At 44.4% G+C, this 21,510-nt stretch overlaps 1 protein-coding gene across 11 annotated transcripts in view; it reads left to right on the top strand.

Annotated features, from left to right (window-relative positions):
- LOC120537999 (voltage-dependent R-type calcium channel subunit alpha-1E) overlaps window positions 1-21,510 on the top strand; it is a 368,732-nt gene that overhangs the window by 255,974 nt on the left and 91,248 nt on the right. For 7 of the 11 annotated variants that reach the window (XM_039767332.1, XM_039767333.1, XM_039767330.1 and 4 more), the window contains exons 19-25: window positions 4,885-4,952; window positions 10,136-10,233; window positions 11,475-12,167; window positions 13,461-13,741; window positions 16,280-16,388; window positions 17,528-17,657; window positions 21,351-21,410. In XM_039767332.1, the coding sequence (XP_039623266.1) occupies window positions 4,885-4,952; window positions 10,136-10,233; window positions 11,475-12,167; window positions 13,461-13,741; window positions 16,280-16,388; window positions 17,528-17,657; window positions 21,351-21,410 (1,439 nt within the window). The remainder of the gene's footprint in view (window positions 1-4,884; window positions 4,953-10,135; window positions 10,234-11,474; window positions 12,168-13,460; window positions 13,742-16,279; window positions 16,389-17,527; window positions 17,658-21,350; window positions 21,411-21,510) is intronic. The other 4 variants (XM_039767338.1, XM_039767337.1, XM_039767335.1 and 1 more) reach the window with 2 other exon arrangements.

Below are 21,510 nucleotides of genomic sequence, written 5' to 3'. Positions count from 1 at the left end.
TGTTGACTTTCAAACAATTCCCAAAGGTCTCGACCCACCCTTTAACCCCCTCTATCCTCTGTCCCACCTCCCTCGTCAATATCCCCCCACCACTCCCACCTCCTTGTTAATGGCACACAGAGTCTTTGATATGGCGGGATCTTTCTTCCCCGAAAATAATCAGAACATGGTTTACAATGCTGTCCACCTCTTAGAAGATTTTGGAAAATGATTACTAAGCAGGATATTAGTTGAGGGTGGCATTGACAAGCAGCTGAGAACATTTTCTTACATTTAAGTTTTTAAGTATAATTTAAACTAATTTCATATACTGTACGATGGTATTTTCCCAGTGCAGAAATTTGTCTGGCATTGCACAGTCATTGCCAACTGCCAGTCTGAAAAAGCAGGCAATGCGTGTCTCCACTCATCGCCATACTGTTACGAAATCCGGATGCTGTGAACTTGTAGGGGTCATACACACACACACACACTCTCTGTCTCTGATTGACTTTCGATGTACTGTAAATAAATCCAGTCTACCTGAAATTCCAATCCAATAAGCGATTCCCCCAACATGGCCTGCGAAGAGTTTCCCATACTTCAACCAGCCCACAAGTCACAAAGGTTGAAAACCGCTCCTCTCAGACTCCATTTTCCCATTGTATTATATAACAGGTGGGTTTCGATTCTTCCAGTGGAGCAGAACAATATACGACAATAAAGCAGAGCTGTGTACGCCATGGCGAGCAAGTGATCCTTAACCTGCAGAATCCCATTTCAGGGTTTACTCCCAAAATGAGGGTTTCTGACAGACCGGTGAAACTTGCAAGCCCCATAGGTCCGTCAGTCACTAATCAGGTGTTTCTGTAACCGTCCGGAAGGAACGATGTTTCTGAATTGCTGTGCCTCAAGGTGCACAGCAGATGGGAATGCCAGGAATGACTTGCCATCTTTTGGTACTTGTTTTTTTTTTTTTTTGCACGGCAGAGAGCACCTCTTATGGAAACAAATGAGTGAAATCCTGAGCCGTAACTGTGGAGTCTGTGTTGATGGACCCCCCACAGTGCGTTGCTTGTGCATATCATGACACAGCCTGCCTCCACTGTGACCTCGATTGAAGACAAAGCCCCCTAATGTATATGGGAGGAGTGCACAGTTCTTTCACCTTTCCTTCCCAAAGTTAAGTGCTGAATGCTGTACCCACTTGGGTGGCACACTTTATAGTTCTCTAATTATGGCCTAGAGATCATCTGCCAAGGTGAGCCTAGATGAAAATGGCTTGTGATAATAGCTGTTGTGCCACCATAATCATCTTGGCTTTTAATAACGTGACACACGGCTTTGTACAACACACAATATGTAAAGCTGTGCGTACGTGAGGCTCATTTCTGCCAGCTGGCACCCATGAATAAGGGGGCTATTAATGCTACACAGGCATTTTCATGGGCCTCGCACGCTGCAGGAACCTCCAATTCATTTTCCAAATTAACTGGTAGAAACAGAAACTGTTTGGAATTGTAATTCTATAACTTCTGAGCCGCTGTGGCTTGTACAGACTGTGTCGACTGGAGGGGCCGCTTTACGGGAAAGAATTTGTTACACAAATTACTACCACTTTAATTTCGATGTTTTTTGAATTTCGTGGAAAAATTTGAATGTAACTTCAAGGGAAAGTACAAAATTCATTACTTGGCAAAAAAATGATTCCCAATTTATTTGCCACCCCAGGGTGAAAGAAAGTCAGGCACAGTGGATGGATAAAGTCAAAGAATATCTGAAGGAAAAGAGCTTGAATGGCGAAGAGGATGACCAAGCACATCGACCCCACATACAGTTGAAGTGAGAAAAGATGGAGAAGAGGAAGTGTAACAAAAGGAGACAAACGGAAATCACCACAGCCTCAGTAAAATACGACTAACAGTCCATGAATTCTTCAGGATCCCAAACCCTAAATGACATTATTTTGACCGCAAGTTAAACAATTGTTATGACCAGAACAAATTACTCAAGAAGACAGCTTCATAACAACATGACATGGATATTATGTGTCATCATATCGCACCTATTTAAGATGGCGGCCTGTGAGACATGTGAAATCCAAGCATTGAATTCTGTTAAATAAAAGTTAGAAGAAGAAAAAGAGGAAAGAGAAGAAGACAGTCAATGGCGACTTGTGCAAAACATTTCTGTAAAATATGCTTCATTTCGCCACAAGTGAAATAATCATGGGAGGTGTATCAAAAAATTCCTGGATTTGTTAAGAAAAATCTTAATGCAATTTCTTTTTAGTCACCTTCAAAACGCTCCCTTTGAGATGCGTCACATGTGTCCCAGCGCTCCTGCCATTCCTGTACTCTTCTTAAGTTTCCGCGTTTACAGCCTCCTGCGTTTTTATTCTTCCTGTATTTCTAATCCACAGTAGCTGCTCTTCTTCCCTCCATTCTAAAAATCAGTTTCAGGAACAAATAAAAAGTTATAGAGCGCAGGATTTGGCGAAGCAACCACATTTTTGACTGTCAACAGGGTGTGTGCAGGTGAAAAAATCCAGTTTTGAGTGTGCCATGGCTGCGGACGTTTTTTCTGAGGTCAATGCAATGTCGCCAGTCTGTCCACGAGGAACAAATCATTTTTGAACAAGTCTGTCGATGTTGAAAAATGCAATCATCATCGGCTGTTGGCTTGGAAAAAAAAAATTATCGCACAAATCATGTGTATGATTGTCGAATAAACATCAGGATTTCACACTTGATCATCTCGCACGATTCCATAACCACGACCTACTCCGAGGTCAGTGACTGACTCTGGGAATTTCTTGCCCCCCCCCTCATATTTTCCTCCTGCACAGTAAAATTTCTTACGGTACAGGAAACTGAAAGGGAGTAAATACCAGCCAGCTAAAATCTTGGGTTACAGAGTTGGTGAAACTAAAGTCGGATGGTGTTACTTCTACCCTTAATGAGTGGTGTGAGTCGGGCAGGCAGCTTGACAATATCAAGTGGTGCCGCACAACTCTGGGATGGTGTCGGCAGAGACGGCACGAGCGATTTCGACTGTATAATAACCCTTAGGGAGCAATAATCGCTTACTTTCCACCTAAAAAGACTTGGGGGGAAAAACTCACAAGGATTCATTTTAGTGAGCTTTGCATTTCGCAACTGCAAAATCACATGGCCAAGAAAGGTTCGGGGCAATTTTTTGACACTGTAATTGCTGTTTCGCGTATCACCAGAGGTCCTTAAATACTTTTCTCAGAAGAAAAACATTTGGCCCCAAACCAAAATGGCACAGACTAGACCTGTCTTGGGGAGCCAACAAGTCCCAGAAACGCCACCTAGAGGCACTTCACTAATAAAGAGCAGGTGTAACAGAACTTGGACTATGATCTTCCGTACGGGAATCCGTGCAAAAAATGGCAGAGGAACCTTCAGTGGTGTGGATTTGCACATATGAGATTATCAGAAAGTGCACAACACCCCCTCTACTTTACAGTCGTAATATAAAACATGTTAACCAGATGAAAGGACAAATAGAAGAATATCCAACATAATGAGACAAGGAAACACATGGAAAGGTTTGGGGCGCCAAGGTGAACAGCATATATTGTGATGGCAAAAAATGAGTCACTCAAAAAAACAAAAACAACAAGTGACATCTTTTTCATATGGGAGCCTTCTTTTGAAATCCAAGATGGCGTCGTGGCCAGGCATCAAAGGGGTGGGGCTCAGGAGGGTAGAAACCTGAAGTGACGTCCGAGGTGGAAGGACCGTCAATCTTGCACTCTGCATTAGGCAGCAGCGCCACCCTCTGGCTCAGAGTGCGGCAACTTTTACGTGAGCCATGTCAACAGTTCACACTTCAGAACAGCAACTGAAAGATTTCTTTTACACCATAAAATGCCTATTGGGGGTCAAATCTTTGAGAAGCCTCTAGAAGACTGCTTGAAGTAGGCCAGTATTCACCAGTATGCTGTACCCATTCTGCCATTCTGAGTACTGGCAGTTGTTGTATGCAGACTGGTACTTTGCCCCACGACCAACCCGTTTCTAGAACAACAAACTGTAATGTCTGTCAATTCCACTACTGTTTGCTGTAGTTTCTGTGGTAATAGAGTAGAAAAGGTCATGAAAAAGATCTGAGGTACTACCCTGGTAACTTTGTATAACTTAATGCAACAACTGTGGAAACATCTTCACCCATAAGTTTGCAGCAGAACTGAACTACGATGGCAGTTCTTCTGGCTTTGAGGACATCCGGTAGGAAGAGGCAGGTCCAGGTGAATGGACACTGGAAGTGATGTCAGTGATGGTAAAGCCATCAATCTTCCAGTCTGCCAAGGGAGGAAGAGAAAAGGAGTTGGCAAACAGCGCCAACGTGTGGAAAGGCAGGGAATTACCATCACCTGTGCAATTAAGCTCTCCCCTGTGCACACATGCATGACACTGAATATCTCAGCGTGCAATCTGGTCATCAACTGCTAACCCTATCCCTCCCTCCAATCTGAAATTGTTTTTATAGTTTATTGGCTAAAACAACGGGGAGAACTACCATTTCAACCACAGTCTTGCCCCCTTTAGACCACCATTAGACTTTAAGGCAGTAAACCTAAAAATGTTATAATCCAGAACTCCAAACTACAAGGTGCAAGGATTTTAAATGCATCATATGTGTTCCAAGATCTTTAAGTAACAAAAACAAGCAGCACCCTATGGGGCTACAGATCTTTGACTGATGTTATTTTGGAGATGCAAGTGGATCTGACTGCACCCAAATGAACGGGCTGCTGTCATCCAATCTTTCTGTCATATTCTTGGGGTGACGGCAGCCATGACTGAGAGGACATGCCCCAACTCCGCCGTGTCCCTCTTTCTTTGTGTCGCTCTTCCTTGACACCCTGCTGTGCAGATACTCTTCTAAATGTTTTCTTGGCCATCGCTGTGGACAATCTTGCAAATGCTCAGGAGCTCACCAAGGTAAGGCTGTTCCTGTTCCACATCCCCATCATGTATTTCACTCCTCACAGAGGAACTCCACTAAAGAAGCCCCAGAAGGAAGTTGAGGAAGTCCTGCCGAGCAGCGCTGAGTTCTCCTGTTTGTTCAACAGAAGCTGCTTTGCATTGTAGAGTGTGGTCAACCTGACACCTGCAGGAGTGCACTGGTACTACTCTTTAAAGTCATCTACAGGGTAGATTTCTGCCTTACACCCATCACTGAGGCTCCATCTCACCACAGCTCTGAAGTGGATATGCGGTAATGGACAGATGGAAGGATGGATGGTTGATTGGTGCAGATTTCATGCCCTCCCTTGTGTCTCCTTGGGCTTCCTCCATATACTGTGATGTGCAAAGGCATATCGTTTAGGTGGTTGCCAACTTAGTGAGTGCTACTCAGTAAGAGTTTCACATAAGTACATAAAAAGTTTGACAAACAAGAGGAGACCACTCAGTCCATCAAGTCCATTTATTTTGCTAATAGCTAAACTGTCCCAATAAAATGGCCCCCCATGGACACGTTCTGATTTTACTAGCAGCTTCTTCTTGAGCAAGCAATCTACATGGTAGGAGTGCAGTTTGCCAGAAGGATTCCTTTCCCTTTCATAAATGTGCCTGTCCCCCTAATGCTGGAGGACCCACAGCCCAAGTGTAACGCAAGAATCGGTTGGTTTATCTCTTTGAATTTTATTCTGTGCTGTGAGTTGTTTTGTGTTCATAGCTTTGTTTCTTTAGTGTTTTTATATCAATGTTGTAATTTACCCCAAACCCCCTTGTCTGTTCTGAGAGTGCATTAATCGTACTGTTTGTGGTTTTGCCCTGCACCCTCAACTCACTGAAATTAGGGTCGGCGGATGTAACCTCAGGTGCTCTGTGGATTTCACCTCTCCAGCTCGGTTCACTGCTGAGGCTCTTCTGTTATTCAGACCTTTTGGTATTTTTTACGTTTATGATTTTGGATTACCAGCTTCCTAGAACGTTTGCTTTGGGCTCAATACCTCTCCTTTTGAAAAATATTTTCCATAACAGTTGTGACATTTAAATAAAGATCTTTGGAGATTTCTTTTTGAATATTGGAATATCTTTTGGAGTCCTTTTTGAACTTTAGAATTATTGCATTAGGTGAAACATTTAATGAAGTTTTTTTAGTCATTCATTTAATTAAGCTATTTTAGCCATGTTTAATATTTGTTGTTCTGGGACAAGGATTTGTACGGTTCCCCTCTGCTATTTAGTGATTATGAATGCCTAGACCTCGTCCTTTTTGAATGTTTTTAGGCATAAATGACAACAATAGCAGCTAGTTGGACAGGCAGGCACTCTCTGAAAAGACATTTTGTTTAACTTCTGTCTCCAGGTTCATTTGCAGGAATGTTAGTTTTTTTACTTTCATAACAGTTTACTTTTTGTATTAGTTAAAGCATCTGATTTAATTATTGAATTGATTTGTTTATTGGGGACAAGGCTTTTCATGGGTTTCCTCCCACATTTGGTAATTCTGTAGGCCTCACGCCCTTTTTGAATGTGTAGGCCTTTTTGAATTTTTTAGACCTAAAACACAATAGCAGCTAGCTAGACAGGCAGGCACTCTCTGGGCAGATAGTGTTGTTTAGCTTCTATCTCCAGATTCATGTCCAAAGACCATTAGCTTTTTTATGTTTTGTAACACTTTTCACATTTACTTTAAGATCTCCTTCAGAGTTTTCTTTTTGTTTGCACTTTGGAGATTTATGAATGAGTTTTTACATTTTCTGGGAATTTTTAAATTTTTGTATTTGTTAATACATTTGATTTAATTATTTAATTGCTTTGTTTATAGGGACAAGGATTTTTATGGTTCCCATCTCCCACTTAGTGATTTTGTAGGCCATTTGTTTGGGCTGAATCACAACAATAGCAGCTAGTTGGACAGGCAGGCACTCTTTGGAAAGACGTGGTTGTTTAGTATCTATCTCCAGGTTTATGTTCAAGAACTGTTGGGTTTTTAATTTTTTGTAATTGTTTTGACATTTACTTAAGAGTTTTCCTTTTGGTTTGTTCTTTGGAGATTTATCTATACATTTTTGGATTTTTTGGGAATCTTTGTAGAATTTTAGAATTTTTGTATTAGTTAATACGTTTAGTTATGTAATTGCTGTGCTTTGGGGGGATTGGCTAGGGTTTTTATGGTTTCCCCCTCCCATGTAGTGATTTTGTAGGCCTGCTGCCCATTTGAAAGTGTAGCAGCTAGTTGGACAGGCAGGCGCTCTCCGCAAACATTCGGTTGTTTAGCTTTAATCTCCAGGTTTGTCTGCAGGGACTGTTAGCTTTTCTAGATATTTCTTGCTATTTGTTTGTCCGTCTCCCTGTGTCACAGTCTTCAGTCATTCTTTGACCTCTTTTACGAGTTTTGAAATATTTTTCAACCTTCTGGGTTTTATGGAATTTATTTTTATTTATTGTTTCCACCTTTTTTTTTTTTTTTGCCACCATGTTGATGAATGACATCATTGGGTTAGTATCACACTTTCTGTCTATGAATGCGCTCCCATTGCTTGGGCTCTGTCACACAGGCATCAATTGATACTACCTGCTATAAGAGACAGGAGATGTGTTAATTATTGCTTTTAATGTAAGAATAAAGGGAACACTCTTTGTAAAGAGGATTGAAAGGATACTTATTTCGTTAGGAATTACAGGTTCACAGTCGATTGCTCTTGACTACGATTTCTGATGTTGCCTGACAAACATTCGCCCAGTCGTTTCGCTCCTCCTGGTTGTCTTACTGTTACGACTTACACATTTGCGCTTACAACTTGGCCACCTATGAAAATGAAGAAATAGAACTACTAGGGATACCCTATTTTGAAGAAAGACATTTTGCCAGTCACTGGCTATCATTAGATGTTTATATACGGACAGCCAACTGACTGGGATACCAATGACTGTTAAGTTCAAAGGCCAGCAACATTCTAGAGGACACATGTGATTTGTTGCATCTGTCCAACATGGTGTACTAACTCATGACAGATAATAAAAGAAAAAATGACCAGGAGAAACATAGTCAGAGAATGGGCATACTGTAGATCAAAACACGATCAACATCAAAATCAAAGCAAGAAACAGGAATTGAAGTCAAAAAACAACAGCAGAGATTCAGTAACTAAGATGATCCAAAATAACATCAAACTTAAATACTGGAACTCCTGAGGACGATCTTTAAGCCGTTTCTCTAATGATGTAACCAATGAGAGTGCCATGGAGCATTCTGGGAACCGATGCCAGGGAGATGGGAAATATAAAAATTCTGGAAGAGTCGCACTTGTCGACAAAAACAAAACGGCGATGTGGCAAAACGTAAAGAGAATATAAACCTTCTAAATATGCCACATCCACCATTTATGACCAAATATTTGGAATTGTGGAGTGTCAAAACCGCTGACTCTATATACAGATTGTCTGAATTTTACTCCGCAAGGGCATCAATAATTTATTAAAATCAACGATCGAAACCCATGGGGCATTCAAATGCATGTGCTGCCAATTAGACTATCTTAGAATAAAAGACAGTAAAGTTTTTTATGAAAGTGACTTTGAGACACAAGTAGTCAGAGAGCAAGCCAAGGTCAGAGGAAAAAGGCGAGTTTAGGTTATAAATCAAAAACCAAAAGTCAGAAACAAGAGCAAAACTTCATAAAGCGAGAAATCACAAAGCAAAAAATCATTTTACAAAGCACAAACACAATACAATACCATTTATTTTTGCATAGCCCAAGAGATGAAGTTCCTCTTTAATGCTTCAGATGGCTGTAAATAAATATTATTAGTGCCGACATGCAGCAATATGGTAGATACTTCATCGTCAGTGACACGATCCAATGTGGACACTGTGTCAGAAATCTTGGCCCCTGTGAGGCATTTAGTCTGCAATTGTTCTTAAAGCTGGCAACCCAGACAAAATGAGCAGCCATGATAGGAGACATGGCCAAGAACCTGTTAGTCACTCTGGCTCAACGGGATGGCAGAAATGTCCGGGAGGAACATTCCATCGAGTTATGCTTTATGGAAGAGTGTCGAGACAGAAGCCCCTCCTCAGTAAAAGACGCATGGAAGCTTGCTTAGAGTTTGCAAAGAAGCACCTAAAAGACTCTCAGACTGTGGGAAGAGAAGATTCTCTGATCTTATGAAAGCCAGGATTAGCATCAATGTTTGAAGGAAACCAGGATCCTCTCATTGCCTGTGTGATACCATTCCAACAGTGAAGCATGGTGGTGGTAGCATCTGGGACTGGGAGACTAGTTAGGATCAAGCAAAGAAGTGAAATATCCTTAATGGAAACCTGATTCAGAGCACTGTGGCCCTCAGACTGGGCTGAAGGTTCACAAAGTGGGTTCGGGACACTTCTGGGAATGTCCATGAGCTTCCCAGCCACAGCCCAGACTTGAACCCAATTGAACATCTCTGGAAAGACTCTGGTGCTGCCCACCAAGAATCTCCATTCAACCTGACAGAACTTGAGAAGATCTGCAGAGAAAAATGACAGAAGATCCCCAAATCCAGGTGTGTGTGTATGAAGTTTGTTGCATCAAAGCCAAAAAGACTCCAGCCGAGAGTCTACCTAGTGCTGAGTAAAAAGTCCAAATCCTTGTTTTCACTTTGTCATTCTTGGGTATTTTAGCACAAGGCTGCAACATAACAAGACATGAAAAAGTGCTGGGGTCTGAAGACCACCTAAAAAGGATAGCAATTCAAAGTACATTCAATCACAGAACAAGCAAAGATCCATTAATCTTACACAACACTAAAAGCCCACCTCATGGAAGTGAACTAGTTGAGTTTGCTCGTTTGGAATGATAGCAACACCCGTACGAATGCATAGTGATAATTCCTAATGTCATGCGGATATAAATTTGACCAGACTGAATTGACTTAGTAAATGCGTGTGATGTTAAAGAGTGGGTGATGGGATGAGAGTGTCCAGAAGTGAGGCGGATGGTGGGTTGGGGGGTCCTGGGCCGAAAGAGTATTTGCTCTTTGAGGATCTGACCGCAGGTTGAATCTCTTTGATGACCCCTCTGCTGTAACTGCTTTGTCTGTCCACTTCCATCTCGGCTCACACAGAAACTCTCACTCATCTGCTTAGGGGGGGGTTCTTCTTTCTAATTGTGGCTTCTATCCTCCAACAGGATGAACAGGAGGAAGAGGAAGCCTTCAACCAAAAGCATGCCTTGCAAAAGGCAAAGGAGGTCAGCCCCATGTCGGCCACCAACATGATGGCTTCCGAGTGAGTTATTTTTCCGTGCACGCCCCTCACATGTTATGTTGGTACGTTCAATGAATAACAACGCCCGCATTTCAGATGGAAGGCCAACCTCTGGGTGGCTCAGAAGATATTACAGATTTCTGTTCTGCCAGGGAAGCAGCTGTGGGTTCCCCCAAAGCCGCTGCCTGTTTCTGAAGACCTACTTCTGGATAGGAAATTTAGGGTGGGATATTTTAGGTTCTGTGGTACGCCCATCTCCTACACCCCTTATGAATTCCCATAGGATACCTCAGTTCTCCTGTGGCTCCCTCAGAACATCTTCCCGCACGATTTGCTTTCGCAGTGGAACGGGGTGTGCCTACTTCTGGAAGGGGAGGCTTTGTGAGAAGGGCAAGTTTGGGAGGTGGGGGCAAAAAAGTAAACGGGCCAGTAGAAGCGGTACTTTTTAATGCAGAGGGCTGCACAAAATCTGAGAAGTGATCTCCTTCCACTGCGAAAGGTGCCTGTGTTACTTTACTGCTATGGCCATTTTTGCATCAACGCTCCCAAAACTTTTTTTGGAATTTTTCCGGCACAGCGTGGACGCCCTGCTCGGCTGTGAATGGTGTCTTGTGTGTTGCATGCTGCCGCCGATCTGGTGTTTGGTGCTCGTGCCTGTGGGTATGATGCATGGCATGAAAGACGCATGCGGTACAGGGGATGAGGGTGGGGGGGTCATTGTAAATTAAAGAATATCCCACGTCAGACGCAACTCTCAGTGGAAGTCGGATTACCACAAGCGATAGGATGTTGCACCCTTTTCAAGTGAAACTCTTTGCTTACCATTTCTCCCCTCTTGATGGTTTGGGTTTCGGACATCATCAGCTTTTGCCCCCAGGGGTTCATGAGGGAGTTAGGGCAGCCATGAATTTTACCCAGTGTTTACCCCTTAGCTGGGTTCTGGACTTGAAAGCCACCTTCATCCTCCTCCTCCTCCATTGCTCCTGAAAACAGTGCAGAACTCCCTTTCCCCCTATCCACCCCAGCAGCTCCTCTGGGAACACTGGTCAAAATTTGGTATTGTCCTAAGTGTGGGCTATTTCTAAAGCTGATGGGCGGAACCAGGCATGGTGAGGGGGTGATGGGAAGTACTGGGCTGGCCATGAAGAGGGTACAACGTCATCTATGGCTTGAAATTACTGATTGTGGTCTGACCTCTCTCTCTCTGGTTAGAACTTGTAAAGCAGACTTTGACTATCTGTTCATTGGAATTATTTTACCAGGAAAAAACCCTTTCTCTCTTTCCGAGAGTGTCCTAGGAAAAGGACATTCCGCAGAAATAGGCACAGCATTAGTGTCGAAGCTGTCGGAAATTTAGAAGCCCTCCACAACAGCCAAACACTCACTGCCCCTAACTATTTTCTGTCCAGAAGGGAAAGGAGAAGGAGGCTAACCATGTCAGTGTGGGAGCAGAGAACCAGCCAGTTGAGGCGTCAGAGGCAAATGTCGAGCCGCGAGGCCCTTTACTCGAAACCAGTAGATGAGCTAGACAGGGGTGCCAGCTACCATCGTCACAGGAAGCTAGGGGCAAACGAGAGCCTGCGTCGGCCTACCGAACCCCGGCCGCAAGAAGCGGAGGGGCAGCAAGAGAAGAAGGACAACCGAGGGGTGAACAATCACTCTCAGGGTGGGAAAGAAGAGAGACAAAGCCCTAGGGCTAATGGTGAGCGAGGCCACCGGTCTACTAGAAGGTCACGAGGTCCTCTGCCAGAAGGCTTGACCCCAGAGGAAGGGGCAAGACTAAGACACGGCAGCAAACACCACCACCGGGAGCGCCCAGAGGACAAAGCAAAGGACTCCTCTCACAGCGAGGACAGCCGCTCCGTGAGCAGGGAGAGGCAGGTGGATGAAGTGGAGAAGGAAGTGACAGAGCCTGAGAGTCAAGGGGACAAGCCAGAGCCCGAGGGCGAGTCGAGGTGAGTGCTTTCATTCTTCAGGGTTGTTAGTAACTGAACACCTGAATATTGTGAAGAGGCACAGATACAAAATATTTACTGGTAGTTTATTCTCAAATTGTTAAATTGTTCTCACTGAATGATTCAATGTATCTGCTATACCCATGTTTCCTCCCCATGATGTGAAGACCGTCACATCAGCGAGTAACACCAGCCCATACCCCTTTTTGAATGTAACTGAATCTGGCAAACACAGACCTGGGATGGTATCTTGTGAGGGTGCCAAAGAGTTCGAAATATAAAGAAGATAGGTCAGGGTTGCAGTGAGGATGGGAAAGAGTAGCCGTTCCAACTTTTGGGATTGCAATCCTGCATGTGGTTATGTGTTTCTGTGAGGTGGACCTTCTCCTTAACACTTCAAATGTCACTTTAAGAGTCTGAACATGTTGATCCGAGTTAAAGATTTAATGATTTAAGAAGGAGATCTTCAGAGGGATATACTGAGAGAGAAGAATATTGGCTTGGAAAGGACAAATAGAGATTGGGAGTCACAAGAAGCCATCATAAATGATTTGCCAGAGCTGAGGCACAAAAATCAAAATCTGAGGGAAACGTAAGAAAAAGTTCCTTAAACTCGCTAATTTAACTGTCCCTGTCGAAACTAAATGTTGGTGAACTTTTATTTAAAAGAATCTGAAGCTTGGATTTCAAGTGTCACTTGCCGCCATCTTAAATAGGTGTGATATGACGACACATAATATCCATGTCACATTGTTATGATGTTGACTTCTTGAGTAATTTGCTATAGTCAGTCATAATCTTTTTTACTTGCAATCAAAATGACGGTTTTGGATACTGGAGAGTTTATGGATTGTACTTGTTTGCTTTTGTTACACTTCTTCTTCTTCTATCCTCTTCATCTTTTCCCACTTCTATGTGGATTTGTTGCATTTCCTCAAACTTCTCCACCTTCTCCCCAGTCAGACCCTTTTTCTTCAGATCTTTTATTTTTTCCATCCAACTCTGCTTTGGCCTCCCGTGTTTTCTCTTCAGGGTAGGCACCGTCTGCTGGCCACACCATCACCTCATCCAGCACCAACCTAAGCATTTCCTAAATGGTCTCCTATCCAAATGCTGGCCAGGCCTGAACATGTTTAGCTTCAGGTGGATGACCTCTTCTGAAGTGCAGGTGGTATGGCTGCTGACTACAGTATAGGCGGTGGTCCAAAATGTTTTGCCTACCCCTTGTACCAATGCAGTCCCAAAAGAGTTGATTAAAGTAGCACTTTGAATTTTTGCATTTGTCTCCTTCAGGATGAACGAAGGTGTGCCGCTCTTTAGTGAGTCAAGGCCGGTGATGAGCTTGCCAAAAGTGACAGAAGAAGAGAATCCTGAGACCCTCTCAGACACCAAAGCTCCTCTCCAGATGCCAGAAGAACAAACTAGTCAACAGGCCGGCTCCCAGGGCACAGGAGGCACAAGCGAACCTGGCAATGCCCCCTGCTTGCTCAACCTTGAGAAACCCCCAGTTCAGACCAGTATTGTAATTGAGGTCGGCGATCTGAGAAACCCCCTGGAGTTGAGCCCAATGACAGGTATGAGCACAGCCGCACGTGCCGCTCGCTCAAAAGGGGACGCATAGGAGGTTAGAGAATTTGCCTAAAATTGCTTAGTTTAGCCCCGATTACAGGGCCAAGTTGAGTTTATGGTTTTGGATAGTCGTTAAAACTAGCGGCGTGGGGGGGTTTGGGTTGCACATTTGGAAAAGAATTCCTGGGTCATCTGAATGGGATTTTGAGGAAAATGTCTCCAGGACCTGCTCCACAGTGAAACCTGAAATGCCCAAGCTGTCCTCCTACAGGACCACAGTAACAGGGTGGTGTCCCAAGTCAGAAGCTAATGGGCACTGCACTGCACCAGTGTGCCCCCTAAGTCAGTACAGTATGTTGTCTGGTCAACGTGACTGATGTGTGTTATTGCCAGGGTGCCATGGGGGGTAGAAATGAATAGGTGAACTAAGGTAGAGTGTTTTTGGGGTCGAAGTGAATGGCCACTGCACTTAAACCAGAGCGCCACAAGTGCTGGAGTGACCGGGTAATGGACTATGTCCTAGTGCAGTTGGCATTGAAATGATACCTCTGTGTGATTGCCATTGTGCCACGTGGGTAGAAGTGAATGGGCACTGACTGTACTAAGAGTACCCCAGTAATAGAAACAAATAGGTATTACACTAAACCAGATTGGCACAGGGGTAGAAGTGAATGGGCACTGAACTAAGCCAGAATGCCACCAGAGTTGGAGTGACCAGGTGGTGTAGTAAGTAATCTGGCTGTTGGGAATGAAATGACTGCCATGTGCGATTGACAGGATACTAGGTGGATATAAGGAAATAGCTACCATACTAAACCACAGTGCCAGAGGGTTAGAAGTAAATGGGCACTGCATTGAACCAGAGTGCCATTACGGTTGAAGTGGCCACTCTGTGCCATTGCCAGGGTTTAGGTGACCGGGATGTGTTCTAAGTTAAAGTGTTATGGGGATAGACATGAATGGACACTGAACTAAATCAGTGTGCCACCAGGGTTGGGTGCCATGTGGGTAGAAGTGAATAGGCAGTGCACTAGACTAGAGAGCCATGGGATGGGTACTAAGTGCACTAAGTCAGAGTGCCATGGGGGTTGAAGAAATTGGGCAATGTGCTATCCTCAATACATTTCATAACCATCACCATCATCATCGCCCCTTCACTGCATAGCATGGCACACTTTTATTCATATTACTTTCTTATGTTCTTATTCACACCAAGTTAAGTCAAATTAGGGAAGAGCATCCAGACTCGGTCCAAGGGAGCAGGCCATTGGCAATTCAGATGAAAAAGAAGAATGGGAACCTCGGAAAAGAAGGCTCTCGCAACTTGGAAGTCACTGAGACACCAAACATAACTCATCATAACTCAAGAATACAAGAACCTGACCAACGAAATAACGAGGGGTCAGAAGTGTCCAGCGAGGAAAATGAGGATACGCCCAAGGAGAAGAGGTCGGCCAGGCCACTGCTTACTTAAAGGGATAGGACAACACGTCTGGTCCACAATGAGGAAGATGTCAGGCAGTCTGCAAGTGGCATCAGAGAAACAGACCCGAGTGTAAGAAGTCCAAAAGATGAGTGAGATTTTCTCCATATATCTCTAAGAACAGAAGTGACATCCAGTTTTAACTCCACTCTTCCTTAACAGCCTCAGACCAAAGAGCTTGTGGAAACGACCATCCTCATCCTCGTTCACAGTGCCGGTTCATGTCAAGTACATCCTGCACTTTTATCAAGACAACTGAAGATTAGCCAAAGGGAGCCACAGGACAGAACGAATTTGAAGACCTAACAAGGCCACCGTCACCTAGACCAGTAGACCCCAGCTGCCACTAGTGAGATTTGGATTGAAACGCATGACCAAAATACTGCAAGCAATGGAAGGGAAAGGTTTTTGACCTGTACGGTGAAGATCACATTCACAGAAATCTGACAGCCCTGCTACTTGAAGTAATCCATCTTCCTTTTATCATTGATTTACTGTACACCACCACCGGATGGGAAACCTCAGGATGAATGGTGGAGAAAGAGAATGGACAGACTGTCACAATGGAGTCATAGCCATGAAGAACAAAAAGCCACATGAGCAGGTGTCCTTCACATCTGGGCTGGATGTGAGAGGCAGAAGAGCCGTTTGCGTGGTTTGTATGTTGCTTCATGCATCTCCTAGAGAGCATAGCAACTTTTTAAAACGCCGCCTTACTGTAACCCCTAGAGCCTGTAAAGACGTGGCCAGCCATGGCCAGAAGCTCAGTTTGTGGTGCTGCTGTGCTGAAATAAGTGATGCCATGTCTCTGCCATTGACAATAATCAATACACAGAAACGTAAAATGGGGAGTGTGAGCCTGTAAATGTTAAGTTGGGATGGGGGGGGGGTCCCTTTTTCTTTTAATTTGAACTCTTAAACATTACATAACATTACTACCAGCAAACCCTAAAACTCAGGGGTGTTGGGGAGCGGGTGGGCGAGTGGGAGGGAGGCAGCACTGTGCAATGACGGACCCTCCAATGACTCGCGCTAAACAATTGGTCTTGTCTGCTTCTAGCCAACAGCAAGAACACGGAAGCTTCCAGTGACACAAAGCAAGAGGAGGGTCTGAGCGGGCCGAAGTCGACAGCAAATCAGAGCATGTTCCTGTTCAGCACTACGAATCCGTAAGCTCCACCCGCAAAACCCTGTCCTTCCATTAAAGCGACAGACTGAGAAGAAAGGTGCCAAATATGACAGATGTGAAAGGCACTATATAGTAGGTAGATAGATAGGAAAGGCACTATATAAGAGATAGGTGTGAAAGGCACTATATACTAGATAGGCAGATGGATGTGAAAGGCACTGTATAATAAATAGATAGATGGAAGGCACTATATGATTGATAGTTAGATAGATAGATAGATAGATAGATGTGAAAGGCACTATATAACAGATGGATGTGAAAGGCACTATATAATAGACAGAGAGATAGATAGATATGAAAGGCACAATAAATAGATAGATGGATGTGAAAGGCACTATATAACAGATAGATAATAGGTAGCTCTGTAGCCACAGAGATGCATGCGGACATGGATTCATGTATTATAATCTATATGAACGTTTTTGGCCAGTTGTTCTCTTTTTCCAGAACACACAAAGTTTCCAAGTTAAACCTTCAGGACATTGAAGGTCTTCATCATGGAAGGTGTAGGCTTGAACCTCTTCGTCTCACTCATAAAACAGTGTGATGTTGCAGATGCCATGTGTCTGTATGATACCTAGAGTGTCTGCCGTCCTACTGCTATGTTTTCAGTGACTATCTCTCCACAGTGGGGAGTGCTGGTGCAGATCCTCACCAGGCTTAAAAGCTGCTGGCCTTCATGGTCAGTCCCTGCCCGTGGGCAAGCTGTAGCACATTGATCTGTCAGTCAGACATGTCTGCTGTATTTATTGTAGGCAGTGTTTTTCATCTGCTAGTGTTGTGCTGGTCCTGAGTCGCCCAGACGGGCTGATCCATGCCGACAGGTTTTACTGGAGAGATTTGGCTGGCAGCTGTCCCAAACCCACCCTTCTTAATGAAATTGAACAGAAATTCAGTGAAATAAAACCTCAGCTTAGCAGAGGTGAACCTTCCTGACCGGCACACCTTTATGCATCAGTGACAAGAGGGTATAAAAACAAGTGCAGTGCACCAATAGATGATACTCGCTTGTGTTACCTTAAAACAGAAAGAGTGTGGACGTGCCCAAAATCCCTGCCTGCCCAGCTGCCAGGCTCTGCCACGCAGGCAGTGATTGGTCTCATTTCTTTGTTCCCACAGAATCAGAAGAGCCTGCCATTATGTGGTGAATCTGCGCTACTTTGAGATGTGCATCCTGCTGGTGATTGCGGCGAGCAGCATAGCGCTAGCAGCAGAGGACCCGGTGGCCACCAACTCAGACTGGAACAAAGTGAGACAACCGTCATCCTGCTTGTACCCACTGAACCCCAGTGTTAGCACCCTGGTATTGAGTTTCCTGACGGTGCCACCCATGAACACGTGTGTGCACATACGCACACATGCACTGCGCTAATTTAGGAAAGGCAGATTTATTGTTTGCACACGTATGAATTTTTAACAAGCTTCTCGTTTGCCAGCTGTTCTGCCCAATGGTATTTACCTGTCTTTGAAATTAAATATTCAGGAAAAGTCCTTTTACACCTGTGACCTGCAACGGTCTCCCTTGGGATGGCACCTGCTGTCTTGTTAAGAGACCAGTGACTAAAAGAAAGAAAATTTCTATGTCTGGTTTCTCCCGGTGCTTGAATTTCAATCACAAGCTAAATGTTTCTCTGTACAAGTGAACAAAGATGTACGACGTCAGGATGGTGATGTCTCTTTTCATCATCTCATCACAGGTTTGGTGATAGCAAAGAAAAGTAACATAAAATTGTGAATAGGAAACGGTTTACACTTCTGACCAAAAATCAACGCTAGCTGATTCTACAAGTGACTGTTATGTGGTTGCAGACCCATCCTAACCTCCCATCCATCATTTGAATCCACTTCATCCAACTTTAGAATTGAACATAGTGTGGAGCCGACCCGGACACAGACAGGCGGACATGTTGTTTTCAAACCACCACACGTTTATTTTACAAATATGTACAATAATACGGTCACTCAGACCCAGTTCAAAGTGCACAAACTCCAACACAGTCCTGGCCACTCAATGCCTTTCTTTCGGGCCGCCTCCACTCTCCTTTCTTGCCTCGTCCTTCTTCCACCCGACTCCAGCCAATGAATTTTATCCAGTTCCCGGATGAGCCCCAGGTGTTCCCGGCATTCCTCCCTTGGCCACGCCCCAGCGTGGCGGAAGTGCCGGCTGTCCTCCCGGCAGCTCTCCGGGTGCCATCCTAAATCTTCCCCCCAGCACTTCCACCACACCAGGACACAAGGCATTGGGGCGCCGGCTGGCGGTGACCACGGGCCCCTACAGGGTGGAGCTTCCATGCCCTGTACCCGTTGCCCCCAGAGCAACCAGGAAGGCGGCCCACACGTGATCCAGGGTGGGCTTTGACCCTCTTCCGGTCCCTCACGGCGTCCCGGCTGGGTCGTTGCCCCTGGCATCCCTGACAATAGTGAGGGTCACGTAGCACCTGCACACCCAAACTCACTCACACCGGCTCGATTTAGTGACGCCAGTGCAGCAGTCTGTGGGAAGTGGAATGACATTAGATTCAACGGAGAACATCAGTCAAGGGCATGAAGTTAGGCCATCACCCCAGGGTCTTGATTCAAAACCCCTCTCCAAAAGCTGTGAGGTGGGAGAGCTTCCAAAAAGGAGAGATTTTCAACACATTTCCAAAAAGGAAGTTGTGCTAATCAATGTGTACACCTTATACTGTATTCAGTTCATACAAATATTATATACACTCACGGGACACTTTATTAGGTACACCTTGCTAGTATTGGTTTGGACCCCCTCTTGCCTTCAGAAGTCCCATAATTCTTTGTGGCTTGGATTCAAGAAAGTGCTATAAACATTCCTCAGATATTTTGGTCCATATTGACATGATAGCATCACGCAGTTGCTGCAGATTTTTCTTGTGCACATCTATGATGCGACTCTCCCGTTCCACCACATCCCAAGGGTGCTCTACAGGACCGAGATCTGGTGACTGTGGAGGCCAATTGAGTCCAGTGAGCTCACCGTCATGTCCAAGAAACCAGTATGAGATGAGTTGAGCTTTGTGACACGGCACGTTAACCTGCTGGAAGTGGCCATTAGAAAATGGGGACACTGCAGTCATAAAGGGATGGACATGGTCAGCGGCAGTACTCGGGTAGGCTGTGGCATTTAAACAGTGCTCTATTGGTACTAAGGGGCCACCATTACACCACCACCAGCCTGAACCGTTGATACAAGGCAGGACAGATCCCTGCTTTCCTGCTATTGACCATACTGTACCATCCGAATGTCACAGCAGAAACTGAGACTCATCAGTCCAGCCAATGTTCTTCCAATCTTCTATTGTCTAATTTTGGTGAGCCCATGTGAATTGTACCCTCAGGTGCCTGTTCTTAGCTGACAGGAGTGTCACCCGGGGTGGTCTCCTGCTGCTGTAGCCCACCTGCTTCCAAGGTTTGACATGCTGCACAGTCAGAGATGCTCCTTCTGCATATCTCGGTTATAATGAGTGCTTATTTGAGTTACTGTTGCCTTTCTATCAGCTCAAACCAGTCTGCCATTCTGCTCTGACCTCTGGTATCAATAAGGCCCAGAGAACTGCCGCTAACTGGATATTTTCTCCTTTTTTGGACCATTCTCTGTAAACCCTAGAGATGGTTATGCGTGAAAATCCCAGTAGATCAGCAGTTTCTGAAATACTCAGAGCAGCCCATCCGGTACCAAGTGCCATGCCACGTTTAGAGTCACTTCAGTCACATTCTGATGCTCGGTTTGAACTTCAGCAGGTTGTCTTGACAAGGTCTACATGCCGAAATGCATTGAGCTGCTGCCATGTGATTGGCTGATTAGATATTTGTGTTACGAAGCAGTTGACCAGGTGTACCTAATAATGTGGCCGGTGAGTGTATATATAATACAGGGCCCTCCATAACGTTTGAAACAAAGACACATTTTTGTCCTTGATTTAACCCTCTGTCCACAGTTAAAAATTACAAATCAAACAATTCAGATGAGGTTTGCATACACTTCCGTCACATAACAAATCTTCCTCATGGTCCCCCCATTTCAGGGCACCATCATGTTTGGGACCATTGGTATCATGAGTGTTTATGACTCCTCAAGGTGTGTTTCTATAACTGTGAAACGGAAAATGTTTGGAAGTAGCAGGACTTCCCAGAATTGGCCATCCAGGAAAACTAAGTAACCGGGCAAGAAGGACTTTGGTCAGGGAGGTTACCACAAATCCAAAGGTCACTCTACCAGAGCTTCAGAGGTCCTTGCTGAGATGGCAGAACCTGTTAGAAGGACAACCATCTCAGCAGCACTCCATCAAACAGCTGTTACTAGATGGAAGCCACTCTTGAGTTAAAGACTTAAAAGAATGCAATGGATTCTGGGAGCTGAGGAAAAAAGGCTTTTGGTCTGAGGAGACAAAGATTGAACTCTTTGGGCAAAACTCCAAGCACAATTCCTGGTGAAGACCAGACCCTGCTCAATACTTTAATACTTTAAATTTGTTCCTACAACTCTGAATAAGACATGCTTTTAACGAGGACTCATTTTCATTTGTGCAACGTGAAACCCAGTTCTTGACATGTGGTATCAGAAGTGGGGTTTGCACAGACGGCGCAGCAGCACAATACTATGCCTATCACATACCCCTTCTTGCTGATCTGGTGGTCTGATATCTGCTAGAGGTGGATTACACAAAACGACTCCACTGATGGATTGTGTGTGAGTGAGTGTGCTATTACAACACAACAATAACGCCATCATTCTTTCTAAGACTGGTCACCTGTTTCCATGTGATGTCCACTTGTAAAGTTCTGCCAGTACTTTTGGATCCACCAGCAGGGTTTTATGTTACTGAATGCAGAATTATATCCTGTCTCTAACATTTTGGGTTCAAAGTGGTTATGATTAGGCACAAACAACAGGATGTAAAAATAACTTTTATCATCTCCCACTCAGGTACTACGCTACTTTGATTATGTTTTCACTGGGGTCTTCACATTTGAAATGATCATTAAGGTAAGCCTGTTGAGTTTTAAATACATCTTGAGCATGATGGTCCGCAAAAGTTAAAAAGGCCTAATTGAGATTAAATATTTTAAATAACTATGAAGAATGT

Source organism: Polypterus senegalus, chromosome 10 (genome assembly GCF_016835505.1).
Source record: "Polypterus senegalus isolate Bchr_013 chromosome 10, ASM1683550v1, whole genome shotgun sequence".
NCBI classification, from domain to species: domain Eukaryota; kingdom Metazoa; phylum Chordata; class Cladistia; order Polypteriformes; family Polypteridae; genus Polypterus; species Polypterus senegalus.
Note: the sequence above shows the minus strand (reverse complement) of the source record. Positions and strands in the feature narration are given on the sequence as shown.